This window comes from Dryobates pubescens, chromosome 15 (genome assembly GCF_014839835.1).
Source record: "Dryobates pubescens isolate bDryPub1 chromosome 15, bDryPub1.pri, whole genome shotgun sequence".
Lineage (NCBI taxonomy): Eukaryota > Metazoa > Chordata > Aves > Piciformes > Picidae > Dryobates > Dryobates pubescens.
The window spans coordinates 13,257,538-13,273,688 of NC_071626.1; the positions used below are offsets into that span (position 1 = coordinate 13,257,538).

A 16,151-nucleotide genomic window follows, 5' to 3' on the forward strand; every position below is an offset into this window, starting at 1 on the left:
GGGGTGCGGCAGGAGGTGTCCGGCGGGCGTGGGGTTGCTCAGTGTCCCCCGGCCTGAGACTCTCGGGGATGGACGAGGACGGGCTACCTATAGTGGGTTCCGGCATTGACCTCACGAAGGTATGGGCTGCGGTCGCCCAGGGGTCTAGAGCTGTCCCATTTCCTCCGCAGATGACGGCTGCGCTGGCCCTGGTGCTGGGCGAGCCGCCTCTCTCCCCTCTTTCTGTTGCCCGGCCCGACCTGGCCGTCGGGCTCGCCCCTGAGGCCGGTCGCTGCCTCGCCGGACCCCCGGGGCAGCCTCGGCCAGGAGAGCTGGTCCTAGAGTGACGTGCGGGGGGCTGCCGAGACAGTGCCGTCGGCGCCTGCGGCCTTTGTACCAGCGGCGAGTTCCCACAGCGGGGTTTTATCTTGAGCTGTGTCCGCAGGAGCGCGGTGTTACTGTTTACCAAAGGCGTTCTGCTACCATTTCTGTGGCTGTATTAGATTTAATCGTTAAAGCACTTCTGTCATAGAACAGGGAGGTAAATCCCGTTCAAAGCTGCTTATTCCTGTCTTGTAATGACGCAAAACCATGTTTTAAATTTATGTCTCAAATATAGAGCATAATGATAGAACAGACCCAGTTGCCCCAGTGACCTCATCGATCGTGGGTGCTACTCCATAAGCTTCTTATCATGTTTAACAGTGTTAGAACTACAAAATTGAAGTTGAGGAAACCCTGCTATACAGGTCCCCAGACTGAAAACTTGAGATAACATCAACAGAAGTCTTACAAAAAAGGCAGGCAAAGGGTGGTGAATGGCTACACTGACAAATGAAAAACTTAAGGAGGAGGTGAAGACCCTCTTTAGGTGAAGAGTCACTATATACACAGACTTGCTTAGGACGACTGAAGCCTGACTCTGCAGTTGTAAACTATTCACTTTAACCAATTACAATTCCATTGAGTAATTTCCTGTATGTAGTTTAAGACTTAAACGGTTGTCCAAGGTAAACTGAGGCACTATAATTTTATACATAAATGTGTGAATGTTTCCAATTCCAGTCTTACATAGAATATGAATACATAGAATAAACCAGGTTGGAAGAGACCTTCAAGATCATCGCGTCCAACCCATCAACCAATCCAACTCCGCCCAAGCAACTAACCCACAGCACCAAGTACCCCGTCAAGTCTTCTCCTAAAAACCTCCAGTGATGGTGACTCCACCACCTCCCCAGGCAGCCCATTCCAATGTGCAATCACTCTTTCTGTATAGAACTTTTTTCTAACATCCAGCCTGTATCTCCCCTGGCGCAGCCTGAGACTGTGTCCTCTTGTTCTGGTACTGCTTGCCTGGGAGAAGAGACCAACATCCGTCTGTCTACAACCTCCCTTCAGGTAGTTGTAGAGAGTAATAAGGTCACCCCTCAGTCTCCTCTTCTCCAGGCTAAGCAACCCCAGCTCCCTCAGCCTCTCCTCATAGGGCTTATGTTCCAAACCCCTCACCAACTTTGTTGCTCTTCTCTGGACTCGTTCCAGCAAGTCAACATCCTTCCTAAACTGAGGGGCCCAGAACTGGACACAGTACTCGAGGTGCGGCCTAACCAGTGCAGTGTACAGGGGCAGAATGACCTCCCTGCTCCTGCTGGCCACACTGTTCCTGATGCAGGCCAGGATGCCATTGGCCCTCTTAGCTGCCTGGGCACACTGCAGGCTCATGTTCAGTCTACCGTCGACCAGCACCCCCAGGTCCCTCTCAGCCTGACTGCTCTCCAGCCACTCTGACCCTAGCCTGTAGCTCTGCATGGGGTTGTTGTGGCCAATGTGCAGAACCCGGCACTTGGATGTGTTAAATCTCATGCCGTTGGACTCTGCCCATCTGCCCAGCCTGTCGAGGTCCCTCTGCAGAGCCTCTCTACCCTCCAGCAGATCAACTCCTGCGCCCAGCTTGGTGTCGTCAGCAAATTTACTGATGATGGACTCGATGCCCTCGTCCAGATCATCAATAAAGATGTTAAAGAGCAAGGGGCCCAGTACTGATCCCTGGGGCACACCACTGGTGACTGGCTGCCAGCTGGATGTGGCACCATTCACTACCACTCTCTGGGCTCGGCCCTCCAGCCAGTTCCTAACCCATCTCAGTGTGCTCCCATCCAAGCCATGGGCTGACAGCTTGGCCAGGAGTTTGCTATGGGGAACGGTGTCAAAGGCCTTGCTGAGGTCCAGGTAGACTACATCCACAGGCCTCCCCACATCCACCAGGCGGGTCACCTGATCATAGAAGGAGATCAGGTTGGTCAGGCAGGACCTGCCCTTCCTAAACCCATGCTGGCTGGGCCTGATCCCTTGGCCATCCTCTAAGTGTTGTGTGATTGCACTCAGGATGACCTGCTCCATAATCTTTCCTGGCACTGAGGTCAGGCTGACAGGCCTGTAATTCCCTGGCTCATCCAACCGGCCCTTCTTGTGGATGGGTACCACGTTGGCCAGCTTCCAGTCAGCTGGGATCTCTCCAGTGAGCCAGGACTGATGAAAAATAATGGAGAGTGGCTTGGCCAGCTCATCTGCCAGCTCTCTCAGCACCTTAGGATGGATCCCATCTGGTCCCATGGACTTGTGGGGGTCCAAGCTGCTGAGGAGAGCTCCTATCACTTGCTCATGGAACACAGGGAAACCATGCAGCTCCCTGGCTCCCTCTGCCAGTTCTGCAGGCCAGCTGTCTGGTAGACGTTCTTTCCAGCTAGTAAAAACTGAGGTAAAGAAGGTGTTAAGTACCTCTGCCTTTTCCTCATCCTGTGTTACAACATTTCCTTCCATGTCAACCAAGGAGTGGAGGTTGTCCCTGCCCTTCCTCTTGCTATTAATATATTTATAGAAGGACTTTTTGTTGTCCTTCACATCAGAGGCCAGTTTAAGTTCCAAATATGCTTTTGCCTCCCTAATTTTCCTCCTACATGCCCTAGCAACCTCTTTAAACATTCCATGGGTTGCCTCACCTTTCTTCCAAAGATTACATAGCAGTTTAAATAAAAATGTTAACTGTCTGTTACATTATAAGCACCAGACATTTTTTTGACAAACATAATATTCTACCTTTTAGTCTGAAAAGTATGCATGCCTCAGATCTGACTTGGAGGACTGGTGCTAAAGTGTAATTTCATCATAGTCTGGCCTTGCAAATAGGATAAATTATTGGTAGCCCCTGAAGACTGAGACAGCAATTTCACTGCTCCTTGGTTGTGTTGTTGGTTATAACTGAGTGTTTGTATGGATGACCAAGTTTGCTTTTCCTTCTTGAGCTTTGGAAGGAAAGATTCTAATTTCCTCTGTGTTTTGAAAAGCAACAGCAACACTGCTTTCAGGACTGTTCACAATCTAATGTAAAATTATTTTCTTAAATAAGGTAACAGTCTTGGTCTCTTCTCCCAGGCAACCAGCACCAGAACAAGAGGACACAGTCTCAAGCTGTGCCAGGGGAGGTATAGGTTGGATGTTAGGAAGTTCTTCATAGAAAGAGTGATTTGCCATTGGAATGGGCTGCCTGGGGGGGGTGGTGGAGTCGTCATCGCTGGAGGTGTTTAGGAGGAGACTGGATGGGGCACTTAGTGCCATGGTTTAGTTGATTAGGTAGTGTTGGGTGACAGGTTGGACTCGATCTCAAAGGTCTTTTCCAACTTGGTTAATTCTATTCTATTCATGTGGATCATGTTGACTCCTCTACATATTCTGCAACTTTTCAGCCATCATGTTAGAAGATTCTCAGAGAAACAGGCTGTATGTGTGTATGCATATATGCATGAAAAACATGTTAGTATATGTATGCATTCGTAGCAAGTGCATGTAAAACAGATTCTGAAATAGCTTTTTCTAAAACGTTTGCATTTTTTAACACATCTTTGAATCCAAATGTAAGAATTGTCATCTAACTTACTTTTCCTTTTTAATGCAGGTTCCTGCTATACAGCAGAAAAGAACTGTAGCATTTCTAAACCAGTTTGTGGTTCACACAGTGCAGTTTCTCAACCGCTTTTCTACTGTTTGTGAAGAGGTACGTTTATTACTATTTTCTATCTGTCAATTTATACAATAAAAATATCCTAGAAATAAGAACCATTCACTTCAGTGTCTTTGATGCAATAATACTGGTAGCTTAGAAGAGTTTATTCTTTCTGTTTGAGGTTTATCTTGAGTAAGTGCTTAAGAGAATTTTTTTCCACCAGTATAGTCACATGAACTGCTGATTATACCATACTTAATTCTGTTTCAATAAACTCTTGTACTTGGCACAGTCTTTGAGCTTTTTGATACATGTAATTTGTTCTGAGCAGCCCCATCTAAAGATATTGTCTTATTTAGGAAGAAGGATGCCATATTCCTGTGGTGCTGAATCCATTTTGATAATCAGTACCTTCTCATTTGTGTCCTAGCATATTGCATTAAAACTTGCTTCCAGATTTTACTGCTTTAATTTAAAAGGGTTCTACACCCTAGTTGTGAGGTCTGTTGGAACAGGTTGGACTTGATGATCCTTGGGGTCTCTTCCAACCTTAGTTACTGTGATACTGTGATACACTGAGCTCTGAATGTAAATAATTTTGATGCAGCACAAAAAGGACATTTTTGGCAATTGTAACACGAAGCAATTAGTTTTAGTGTCTTGTAAAAAAGAGAAAAAGAAAAATATTTTGTGTAAACATTTGTATGGTGACATTAGTGTCAGTGGAAATATACCAGACTGACAGGACAAGAAATATCCACTGAACATGGCAAGAGGGCTTTCTTCTCTGTAGAAAGTATGTTTTCTAATGTGGCTTTGAGCTTAACCTTTTTGTCATTAGCAGGTTTTTTGTAACTGTTACCTAGTTTATTCAACAAAGACTATTATAGAGGCCTAGCCAGCAGGGCTAGGACAGCAGTCAAATCCAATTAGACTAGGCCTTGTAATCCGAGAAATTCTGTTATTTTTTAGTAAAGCTTAGAGCCAGACCAATGACAAGTATAAAATTTGGCTACTGCATCAACATATGGAGCTTCAGAGAGGGGAAAAAAAATAGAATTTTTTTTTCTAGATTTTTTAACTTAGTGTAACTTGATGCATGGGACAGTGTAGAAGCCTAGTGATGCCGTTGTCAGTTGTCCAGAGCTCAGTTACCACATTATCTCAAGATTACTGCTTGCATAGGCACTATGGAAATCAGAGCACATCTATTTAAAGCCATCTTCATCATGCAGCAACTCTGTGAAATAGTTTTAATAAAAATCATTAGTTAACCTGAATATGTTGTTACCCAAGAGACTAAACACTTGCTTTGTAAACTCCTTGAAAAAATACTTATTTATGAAGTACATAAATGGTTTGAATATGAAAAGTCCTACTTTGAAACAACAGAATATCATGGCTAATGCCATCCTTAACTCTAAATTTCTTTGCTCTTGTCTAGTCAAACTTGCCTATAAAGTTACAAAACTGGCTTTCATACATCTTTCTTCCTCTTTCCCCAGCTACATATAGGGCACATAGTTCCATTCAGTAGGAAAAAATTCCCTTTCATGAACAAAGAACCATCTGTAAACAAGTCAGGGCACTATCCAAAAAGACTAACTCCTGTCAGTCTCTTTTTACTTCTTCTAGCATATTGGCAGAAATGGCATTTTCTTAGGGTGTTAAAGTTCTGCTTCAGAGCCAGGCAGAATCTTGCCAGTGTGCCAGAAAGCTGTCAGTGGTATATATCTGCCAGCCAGTATGCTAGCCAACTTCACTTGGACAGGTCTGGTGGAGTATGGTAGCAATTAGTTAAAAGAGTGACAGTTCTTCTAGAGTAATTTAGAAAAAAAAGAAGTGTCAAAATTTGATTGAGGTGCACCTGGAGCATAAAAAGCTTCTGGTTACTTCTGGTTCACTGTGCATTTTGACTGTATAGGACTTTTAATCACTTTTAAATGCTTTCTATTTGCTCAGTTACATACACACACATCCCATCTTTTCATCTTCCACACTTGGAAAAAGCTTTGAAGAAAGATATTTTGATAACTGCAAGAGTACAATATGTCTATCACTATTCTCCAGTTGTCCAAAGTAATACCCTGTTTACTTTGGCTTTCTTTTGTAGATAGTCTGTCTTCATTTCTGTCAGTCATCATTTGGGAAAGCTAACTGCCTAGTCAAAGACTTAAAATTTGAGCCACTGTAGCTACTGTAATACAAATGGATGTCATTGTTTCAATTATTTGATAATGTTGTCATCTCATTTACACTTTGCCTTTAGCAGGCAGAGGACAAAAGTGATTTTGTTTAGCTAGATGTGAACTGATTTGCATGTGTAAGTGACCCAGGAGGGTGTTTCCCCTTCCTAATTGTTTTGTGTTCTAGAAATTGTCGGCACTCTCTCTCCGTATCCAGCAAATTGAAATGACGCTCAATATTTTGGATGCAAAGGTTTGTATATGCACAGCTTTGTCTTTCAACAGTGATAGCCTCTTAGATTGCATGAACTAGCTTCCTTTTCATAGTCTGGATTGAGCCAATAAGTGTTCACTGATTTGAAGGAGCTAATGCAAAATGCTTACACGGCAGTTTCTCTCTTTGCATGCCTTGCCACTGACATTGTTTAACATTGAACATGTAGCTGACACAGAAGAAAGGAAATAACCATGCTAGAAGTGCTGGGCTTGTCTATGCTAAACATTGAACAGGAAAAAAGATGTGGCAAATTGCAGAATCTGTAACTAGTAATCAATCTGTTAGGTAGTAGAGCTGTTCTTGTCATGATTTCTTCCACTGCAGAGGAAATAGAGAAGATGTCCTGGCTCTTGTCTGGTTGGTAAGTGCAGTAGCAAAATGCTGAGGATGTGTTGAAGCCTTTCCTGCACTGCACCCTTGGGTTAACAGTGAAAGCTCTCATGGAGTGGCTTGGCATTTTTTGTTGTAGAAACCACCTGAATAGAAGTATACCAAAATCAGTGATAAAAATGTACAATGTTTCTAATGTGAAACCTATCTGGGGAGTATATGGTAAGCAGTTTTTATTGTATGTGTGCAATTATGATACACTTAATGCTTACTTGATGATGTTTTTTATATGCAGTTATCCTCTATTCCTGGCCTAGAAGATGTCAAATTTGAAGTGTCCAGTACAAATACAAATAGTGTTACAAATGGTCCTGTGGCACAAGCTACTACAGATCAACAGACGGCTGTATCACCTCAGTCTGCAGTAAGTAATGAAGCATAGCTGATACACTGAAGGAATGTACCTTTCCTTGTCAATCAACTGGAAAGACCTACAACTACCTTTTTTTTTTTTTTAACTATCAAAATTTTTTTAACAGGTGACTTAAACCAAATAAAAGTATACTCTTTCTTCAACATGTGGCTTAAATAATTATAACTAACTCAAATCTAATGGTTAATCACACTAGAATGCGAATGCTAATTACATCAGGGGACTGAAGGAAAAAGTAGTTCGAATAGCATAATTCCAACTCTTCTCTTATAGCACAATTTATTTTGAAGAAGTTATTACAGTGAATGTTTTCTATAGCTATGTACAGAAAATGCCAGCTCATTATAAGTCATCAACATTAAGATCCTATCCCAGCAATTGATTTATTGTTGATTTTTTTTCATACATGTGTGTGTGTGTGTTCGGTTGATTGGTTTTTTTCTAACACAGACATAAATCCTGTGAAGCCCACTTCACTAAGTCAGGCTTTCTGGCTCATTTGTGGATGGAGTTATTTCTCTAGTTTTCTATTATAGTTGATTTTCATGGAATCTCCAATTCCAGTCTCTCTTCATTCTCTTATTTAGTGGAGGTTGCTGTGGAGCAGTAGCAGTTGGAGTACTCTGCTGCTTTTCCCTGCCTGTTAAAGGTTGTAACAGTGTGGGAGACAGAATGGACAGTTAGCACTGCATGTTTCAGTCATGCCACCAAATTACTCCCAGTTATCTCATTTTCTTTGAGATGTGCCTCCTGAATGGCTGTTCCAGGAGCTTTCTAGTGCTGCTTTCAGAGGGTTAGCTTCATACCAAATACGTTGTCCTTTAAAGAGTACTATAGCTTCTTTTAATATATTTTTTTGGGTGATATTATCCATTTTTCATAAAAATATGTTTCTGTATGAAGCATTTGTCAGGGAATCAGATAAATATTTTGAGGAAAAAATGCATTGGACTGCTAGAGGAGATACATAGATACAAACTTTAAACAAAAGTTGCAAGTATTTAAATATAATTCTGTTTTATTAATTAAATAACAAACTTAACAGGGCCATTATAGACTTTTTTTTTTTCCTCAGGTGTGTCATAACTTAAAATGGTGACTAAAAGTAGAAAGTCACACTTGTAACAGTCAGTAATGATCAAGCTGTGGTTTGTGTATTCATACATCTTGGAAATGTCTGATGCTATGAGCATAGATCAGAATGATCCTGAAAGAAAGTTGCACTTTGCCCTCAAGTCACAAACTTCACAGACTGAAATCTCTGCATGCTTCTGGTCAGCATACCTTATGAATAAAATCTTGCCTTCTTTCTGTACAGCAGAACAGTATGCACGAGGAAGGGTTACAGAAAACAGAGGTAGTAACAGAAAATGTCATAACTGTGTCCAAGGATCCAAGATACGCCAGATATCTCAAAATGGTGCAAGTGGTGAGTCATTTCTCTTGTTCTTTGAATACTCCATTATTTTTATGTGGAATGGCACACAAAGTAAGTGGTCATTAACTGTCCAAAGACACATGTTGCAACAGTAATCTTTAAGCGGGGATAACATCAAAATGTTTCTAGCACATCTCTGATAAATAAGTTGATGTAATGTAGTCTGCCAATAAACTTGAACTGAGGGTGTGATGATGTGTAAATACAGAGTGGTATTAGCTGGAGTCACAGAAGATGCCGCTGAAAGTGTAGCTGCTCCAGTAGAATTGGTGTCATTCCATACGTACAGGTACGATTACATGTTGGTTTTGCTGTAGGGTGAGAAATACAGCTTTGCTAGTATAGTCCAGAGCAGGAATATTTGATACTTCTGTCATATTCAAAATAGAGATGCAAATACTGCTTTTGCTACTTGGTTCCACTTCAGTTTCCTGTTATTCATGAGGTAGGCTTTATTTGCCTCCTTTATCCATTATACAGATAAACAGGAAGTAAATGAATGTAATTTCAGTATTTATGTGTGTTTTATCCAATGAAGGAGCAAAAAGGAGATTGGGAGGCTCTCGGTGAGTCCTGGAGCTCCAAGAGCAGATTTTTTTTTTCACATTCACAAACTTAAAAATGAGATTGGAAACAAAGAGAAAGGAGAAAAAAAAAAGGCAAACCTATCCCCATTTTCAAGCTGTCAGTGGAAATTTTCCTCCAAAAAACTAACTTGATGATTTCACTCCCTCCTCAGAGCAATTATTACAATTGGTGTGCTTGGTACTTATTTTTCATTTCAGTCACAAATTGTCACTTTATGGGTAGCTTATTACAAACCATTTTGAAAACCTAGCAGTGGGGTAGTAGCAGAGAGGAGAGCACTGTATTAGTGTATTGATTTGATGCCAGACTTCAAAGTGGATGTAAAAGTGCTGGATGGGCTAATTATTTTGACTTTTCTTTGTTTCGGTGTCTGCTGAAGAAGTGAGATCTCACTTTCCACATTTAATCTTTGTACTGGCAGTTCCTACTGACTCCTCTGCCAGTTGTAAACAGTGTGGTAGGAAAGTCAAACTAACATACTACAAATTAATGTGTGCTGCCAAACCTGTCTTCCCGTCCCGTCAAGGATTACAGTTAGTGTCAGTTATTTGCCCAAATTAAATGTCTCGCTAAAGATTTGTTTGAATTGCTCATTTCTTTATTACTCACAGTATTTGTAGTATTCAAGAATTAGCACAATGAAGAGATACTTCTTTTGCACTAAAGATAGCTTTTCTGTGGAGTAGTAACAATCTCATTTCAATGGGAAGCAGTTGGGCTTACTAAACTCATGTTTTTTAAATATGCACCAGTAATATTCAAGCAAACCATATAAAAGCAGTATCACATTCACTGCAAGTGTTCAGAACACTTCTGTTGACAGTGTGAGAGAGGCAGTCTATAAGATTTCAGGTAAACTTAAGTTGCAGATATTCTTAACATGATTCCAAACCTGACTGCATAGATGCCAAGGTACTGACTGGCCTGATACAGATTGATACTTGCTTTAAAGAACGGAAATAAAAGCTAAAGACGGAGAGTGCACTGACCTTCAGGACTTGCCAGCGCTTTCTGCACTCTAGAGAACCAAAACCTGTTTTGCAACAAGATTGCTACGTGCACCGTGACTTCCTCAGGAGCAGGCTGAGAGTAGGGCTGGAGTATGCTCTGTTGAATGTGTGGTGATTTGGATTACTTCAAATCTTAACTGGGCAGAACAAATGCGATTGCAGATTTAGTGCTCGTTGTTGCTGTGTTAGAAAAGTACACCTGTGCCATTTCTGTGGACCTGAATGCTCAGTGTAGTTACTGTTTAGATTTAAAATAGTTGTCAGTTTTATTTTAGTAAGATTTAGGGACACAGCAGCAGTAGGGTCCAATTTTCCAGATTAAAGCTTTTGGGTGTGTGTATGATAAAGCAACTGCAATGCCCTAATTGTAATATAAACAGATGTAGGTACAATTTTGGAATAAAACGATTCTCCAAGTGGGGATATAAAAATGAAACGGTTTCCAGCCCATTCTTAAAGGTTCATGCACTAAGCTCCCTTTCATTGAAAGAAAAAATGCTAATTCTTTTTCACTTGTTCTGACTCAGTCTTGTTTTCATGTGGTTTGTATTGTTGTATAAACACTTCATCAGTGACTTCTGAGTTGGGGAGAGGAACTCTAAGAGCAGTCAGATGAGGGTAAAAAGCATGAGATAGTGCAAGACAATGTATAGACACACAATCCCTGGTGTCCAAACCTAGACTAGAATATTTTAAGTTGTCATGAACATTAGTTGTGAATTACTTTATTCTCTATTACTTTATTCTTTATTACAAGCTAACCCTTTGCAACTATTTGAGTGACATTTTTGCTGATACACCTAATAGATTGCTAAAACTACGTACCTATCTGCGTGCTGTTCCAGAACCTTCATGCACAGGTATTGATGAGGAGTCTTACTGTGAAACCACACAAGGAGTAAGACAGCTAGCTTAGCTCTCACTTGGCCAGGTTAGCAATTGCAGCTGTCACTGGTACCACATGCTTCTCTGGAACATTAGTCACGGCTGCCCTCTATTTTATCATTATTTTACTTACTTTGTATAAAATGTAATTGTCCTGTGCCAAAAGAATCCTGCACTACTTTCATTTAGGTTCTGAGGCCTGTGCTGAACTTCCTAGACCTCCAGGAACTTTGTCTCTTGGAGATCAGAAATTCTGTCCTCTTTTCTTTTTTTTTTTAAATTCTCTTCTATTATGGCATGCAGTGCTTCAGGTGCTTTTTCTGGTGGTTTGCAAGAGGGGATGGCAAAGCAACGAGTTATGTTTGAACAGTGCTGGTGGAAACATAGGAGCAGTTTGTTGGAATGTATCTCGCGAGACGATGTGTGTCCGCATTCTTGGGTATGTGATCCAAGATGAGGGGATGCTTAGGTGGTGATGAGTAAAATGAAGATGATGTGGAAGGACTTGGAGTCAAAAGAAGGAATTTTTTTAACACATACATAGTTGGCTAAAATCTGTCCCCAAGTTACAGAACTAGCTTGACTGTACAAGCACTTGTATTCAGAAGAATCACTTTTAAGTTGTGCTTCTGTTCTGTTTGCCTTTTTTCTGCTTCCTTTTTAAAGACTTTTCCAATTTTTAGCACTGTCTCAGGGTATCTTTTTGTAGCAGATGCACTTTCTTGGTTTCCCTCTCTGGCCATACTTCCTGCATCTCCAAGGAGTCTTCTGTACCTTTCTAGCACAGCTGCTCTCTGCTCTCTTTGTGCTACTTTGTGCTTTCTTCACATTCTCATCCATATACATAACAAGCTTCCTCATTTTGTCTGCCTGAATTTCCAGTTCTCTCTCTGCAACTTTCTCTGCATGGTTTGACTTGAATATAAGAAGGATTGAAAGGTCCTTTGATCGCAGTCATTTCTTGCTTCTGTGTTCATACTGATGGCAAGCAAAATTATCACTCCATGGTCTTGTTCAGCAATAAATTTGTGTGGAATGCATACATTTGTGTGGAATTTAGTTCACCTGTTTGTGTCCAGTAGCTTCATATTGTTCTTTCTCCTCCTACGCAGGGTGTTCCTGTAATGGCAATACGAAACAAAATGATTTCTGAAGGGCTAAATCCAGATCTTCTTGAGTAAGTAATTTGTAACTTTCAGTAGGGCTGGAACACAGCCATGTGTTTAAAAAACTTAGGAGAATTTTGTAGCATTTCATAGGTCTGAAGAGAGCCATGAGTACCAAGGGTAGGAGGGATGCAGTCTCAGCAGTGAGCCATCTTCTCAGTCCAAGGCCTAGGAAATACAGAGACTGGAATATAAGTGGGTAGTTACTGCATCCTCCCACACAGAAGGCAGGGCTTTACCTTTCAGACCTGAGAGGAAACAAAGACTTCTTCCACATCAAGCAGAGGTGGTGCAGTTGAAGGAGAAGGCTATAGCAATGACAAGGTAACATTTGACAATGCACATTTAGAGATGAGGGTTCAAATAATAGGCCAGCAGCTATTTTCACTGTTTTGTTTAGAGACTGTCAAGTTTTTCACGCATATGTTCTTTCAACATTTCAACAACAAAATGTCACCATTGTAGAGTAATGAAAACACATTTTTGTTTTAGTTTGCTGGACGAATGAGGGACAGCACAGTTGTTTCCAGTTTCCCTCAGTGTAAATTGAAGTCAGCAGTTTGAAATAGTGGCTGTTGATTGAGCTAACCAGATGTGAAGACTGCTAAGAATAGATACTCACTTGCAAAGCTCTTTGGCCCTAAGGATGAATTTTAGGCTGATTTTACATCTGACATGCAATTTAGTTTTACTGACTGCTTCACAGAATTTGTTAAACTGATGAAAATATTAACTTTCAATCTTCCATCGGAGCCACTAAACTGTTTGAAACATTTTTGCATCCTCTTCAGAAACTGTCAGTGTATTAGAAAGTCTGCTTCTTCTTTCCAGTGAATTCTTTGTACGGTTTTGGAAAGGCTTATGCTGAAACCAGTGACTTGCTTAAGAAAATAAAATACAAGAGAACTGAAATAGCATCACATCTTGAATCACTGTATCTCCCAGCTACTTCCTGGTATCTAAATAAACCTGAAGTAGTTATTCCTCATTTGATATTTTTACTGATTGAATAAGAAATTTAAAGAGCCACATCCCACAAGTAAGGACTTGAGACAGGGTTATCAAGCATGGTTTTACTGTATGTGGAATATATTTAGGTTTTGGTCTCAAAGTCTGTCTTCAAAGATCTGTGCACTACTAATGCCTAGGCAGGTTTTCTTTAAAATGTTAGTGGTTTGAAAACTGAGTAGCAAATCTACCTGGTTAACAAACCCTAATTATTTGGCAAAGTGCATAATGTTTTAAGGAGTCAGGGCTGACTTTTCTTCAGTTTTCTTGGTTTCTTGTCTCAGTGTCATAGTTTTTTGGGGTTGTTTTTTTTTTTTTTAATATATATGTATCTTGCCATTCACAGCACTTTTCTTGAGCCTTCAGGTTCCTTAGGCCTGCTCAGTCCCAGTGCAAATTAGGAAAATATATTTATTGCCTTAGATTCAACTGCTTACTGCAGAGTTTCCCAGCTGCTTGTCAGTGACTGAGCATGGGGTGGTTTTTTGTGGCTGCAGAGGTGCTAATTCTAATCGTATGGAGCTGTTTATAATCTCTTCCTTCAGCTATTATTGCTCCTTTCTCAACGTTTTGCAGAATGTGAAAACTGCCTATTCTATCAAGCCCTCAATTTATCTATTTCAGCTTTTGTTTCTTAGCCTCTCTCTCTTGCCTGTCTGCAATTTCAGGGACAGTTTGCCCTGCTCTCACAAGCTAAAAGAATTCGTTGCCATCTTCCTCGCCTTACTAGAGGAGAGTTTTTGCACTGTTCTCTCCAGATCACATGTCTTTGCACAGCTCTTCTGTTTTGTCATTACTACAGCAACAAGAAATAATATTGTGAAGTGGTATTTGCATGAGAAAGCAAATGCTTTCTTAATTTATTTTAGAGGTGTGCAGGGGGGGAGGGAGGCAGGCTCTCTCGCAGCTCTTTAATGCACTTCTCATTTTTGTACCCAAGATGTTTGGAAACATTTTAAAGGTACCTAAGGGATTTCTGACAGAAGTTATAATAAATAGAACCAAAGTTGGAAGATAAATTCTGTGGCATGACACACAGGGGTAGCCCCAAGGAAAATAACAATGGGACAGAAAAAGTTACTGGCTTAGTTTAAAATATTTTATCAGAGAGAGCAGTTAACCATCATACAGGAAGCTAGTGTCTGTGAAGATCATTATTCCCCTTCCCCAAGTACAACTGTGTGTGCATTTTCTGCCTGCATTTCAGAATTTAGCATGTTCAGTCTTGCTTATGTTGTCAAACTCATTATATACTTGGGAGGGAGATTCCAGGGAGCATATTCAGTCAGTAGTGTTAGTCTTTAGGTGGCTTGCTTCTCTGCCCTTCATTCCCAGTAGACTCCCTGAGAAATGTTTCGACACAACGTTAAGATCCGTCTTAAATAGTCTCTTCAAAACTAAGTACAAGAGGTCTGATCATTAATAGTCAATAAAAATCCCATGGCTGCTCTTGCATGTCAAATTTAACCCAATGTTCTAGCCAAATTCCACTCTGAGTAATTCTTTTTTTGCGTCTCTAAATTATCCCTGCAGTTTTAGTTGGATACAATATTGTTCATTTCCTGTCTTTTATTTTCACGTACTATTTACACTGCTTAATGGTGTACAGGATGTTCCTGTCAGCCCTAGGACTTCAGAAAATTGAAAAAAAATTGAATTAATCAGTATTGCCTGCTTTCAACTCCTTTAGTGAACTGTCATTATTTCCAACACTCAAAAGGCGTGCATTCAGACTCAGGGCTGGAGTTTTGATGTCCAGCGAGTTTCAGTGTTTATCTTCTAGTTGTGAGTGAAGCAATACCAATAAAGGTGTGAGCTCGTGAGTCATAAACAGTTAATGTGTTCAATGTGGACACAGAGCGCATGCAGTTGTAGTGAAAGGACATTAGCATTACCTTCTACGTTGCTTGTGTTTCAGTCACCTTCTGTGATTTACAACATGGAACATTTTTGTTGCCTGCAGGACCCCAGATGCCCCTGTGCCTGCCTGGGGAGATGATGGGAAAGCAGAAGATAGTTCTGACAGTGAATCTTCATTCAGTGACTAAAGAGACTGGTTTTGACCTTTGGAAACCTCTGTTAAATGCTAATGTGCTTGGAGCTTTAGCATACTATGATTTTGCATGGGTCACATGGGTGATACGATTTCTCTGACAGCATCTTTAATAACTAAGATCCTCCATGTTCTCTCCCAGAAGGTTTGAACAGGAAACGTCCTTCAACTAAAGTTTTTCCACCAGGAAGAGGAGTTATGAGATCCTTGCAATTTTTATACTGCATTATTCAAGATTCCTTTCTGATGGTTCTGAAATGCTGTGGGCCAGGCAATCTTTCATTTTCTGGTATTTCACATTCTTCCTGAGACCAAGAGAAGACTAAAACGGAAACTCTTAAGTATATAAATTTGTTAGCTTTTATGACCAAGTCATCATCTTTCTGTCTTGGTTATTTATGCTACTTCAGTAGGTTAACAGCTGCTTTTTTCCTGCAACAGCTTCCATTTGAGTCTAGTAGACCTATTTAAGCTCTTCATAACCAGTAAATCAGAGTAATGCCTGAATCCCTGCGAAAACATATATGCCCTAGAGAAGGCCCAGAGATGGCAGTTCAGTGATGAATTCATTATTACTGAAAACTCAATAGTTAACGCTTGGTACAAGTGACATATCAACATGCTAGCAATAAGTCTTTCAAAGGTAAATGTTACAGTGTTATTTCAGAAACCATATATTAAAGCACTGCTGACTTTTTTTAACTCTGTTATTTGAAAACTCATTGAAGCAATCTGTATAATTAAAGCTATGCTGTGTAAACCAAATTTGTGATTCTGTTTTATACCCATATGTTGTTT

The 16,151-nt window shown here is 40.6% G+C and overlaps 1 protein-coding gene across 1 annotated transcript; it reads left to right on the top strand.

Moving 5' to 3' along the window:
- Positions 1–16,151, top strand: WASHC3 (WASH complex subunit 3). Its single transcript, XM_054167977.1, has 7 exons — positions 1–119; positions 3,932–4,030; positions 6,353–6,418; positions 7,068–7,196; positions 8,524–8,634; positions 12,239–12,303; positions 15,264–16,151. Exons 1-7 carry the CDS (start codon positions 69–71, stop codon positions 15,346–15,348), a joined length of 606 nt encoding a protein of 201 aa, XP_054023952.1. The 5' UTR covers positions 1–68; the 3' UTR covers positions 15,349–16,151.

Coding starts and splice junctions, on each gene's coding strand:
- WASHC3 (XM_054167977.1), top strand. CDS start 69: ATGGACGAGGACGGGCTACCTATAGTGGGTTCCGGCATTGACCTCACG. Junction 7,197..8,523: donor CTGTATCACCTCAGTCTGCA/GTAAGTAATGAA, acceptor CTTTCTGTACAG/CAGAACAGTATGCACGAGGA. Junction 12,304..15,263: donor CTAAATCCAGATCTTCTTGA/GTAAGTAATTTG, acceptor TGTTGCCTGCAG/GACCCCAGATGCCCCTGTGC.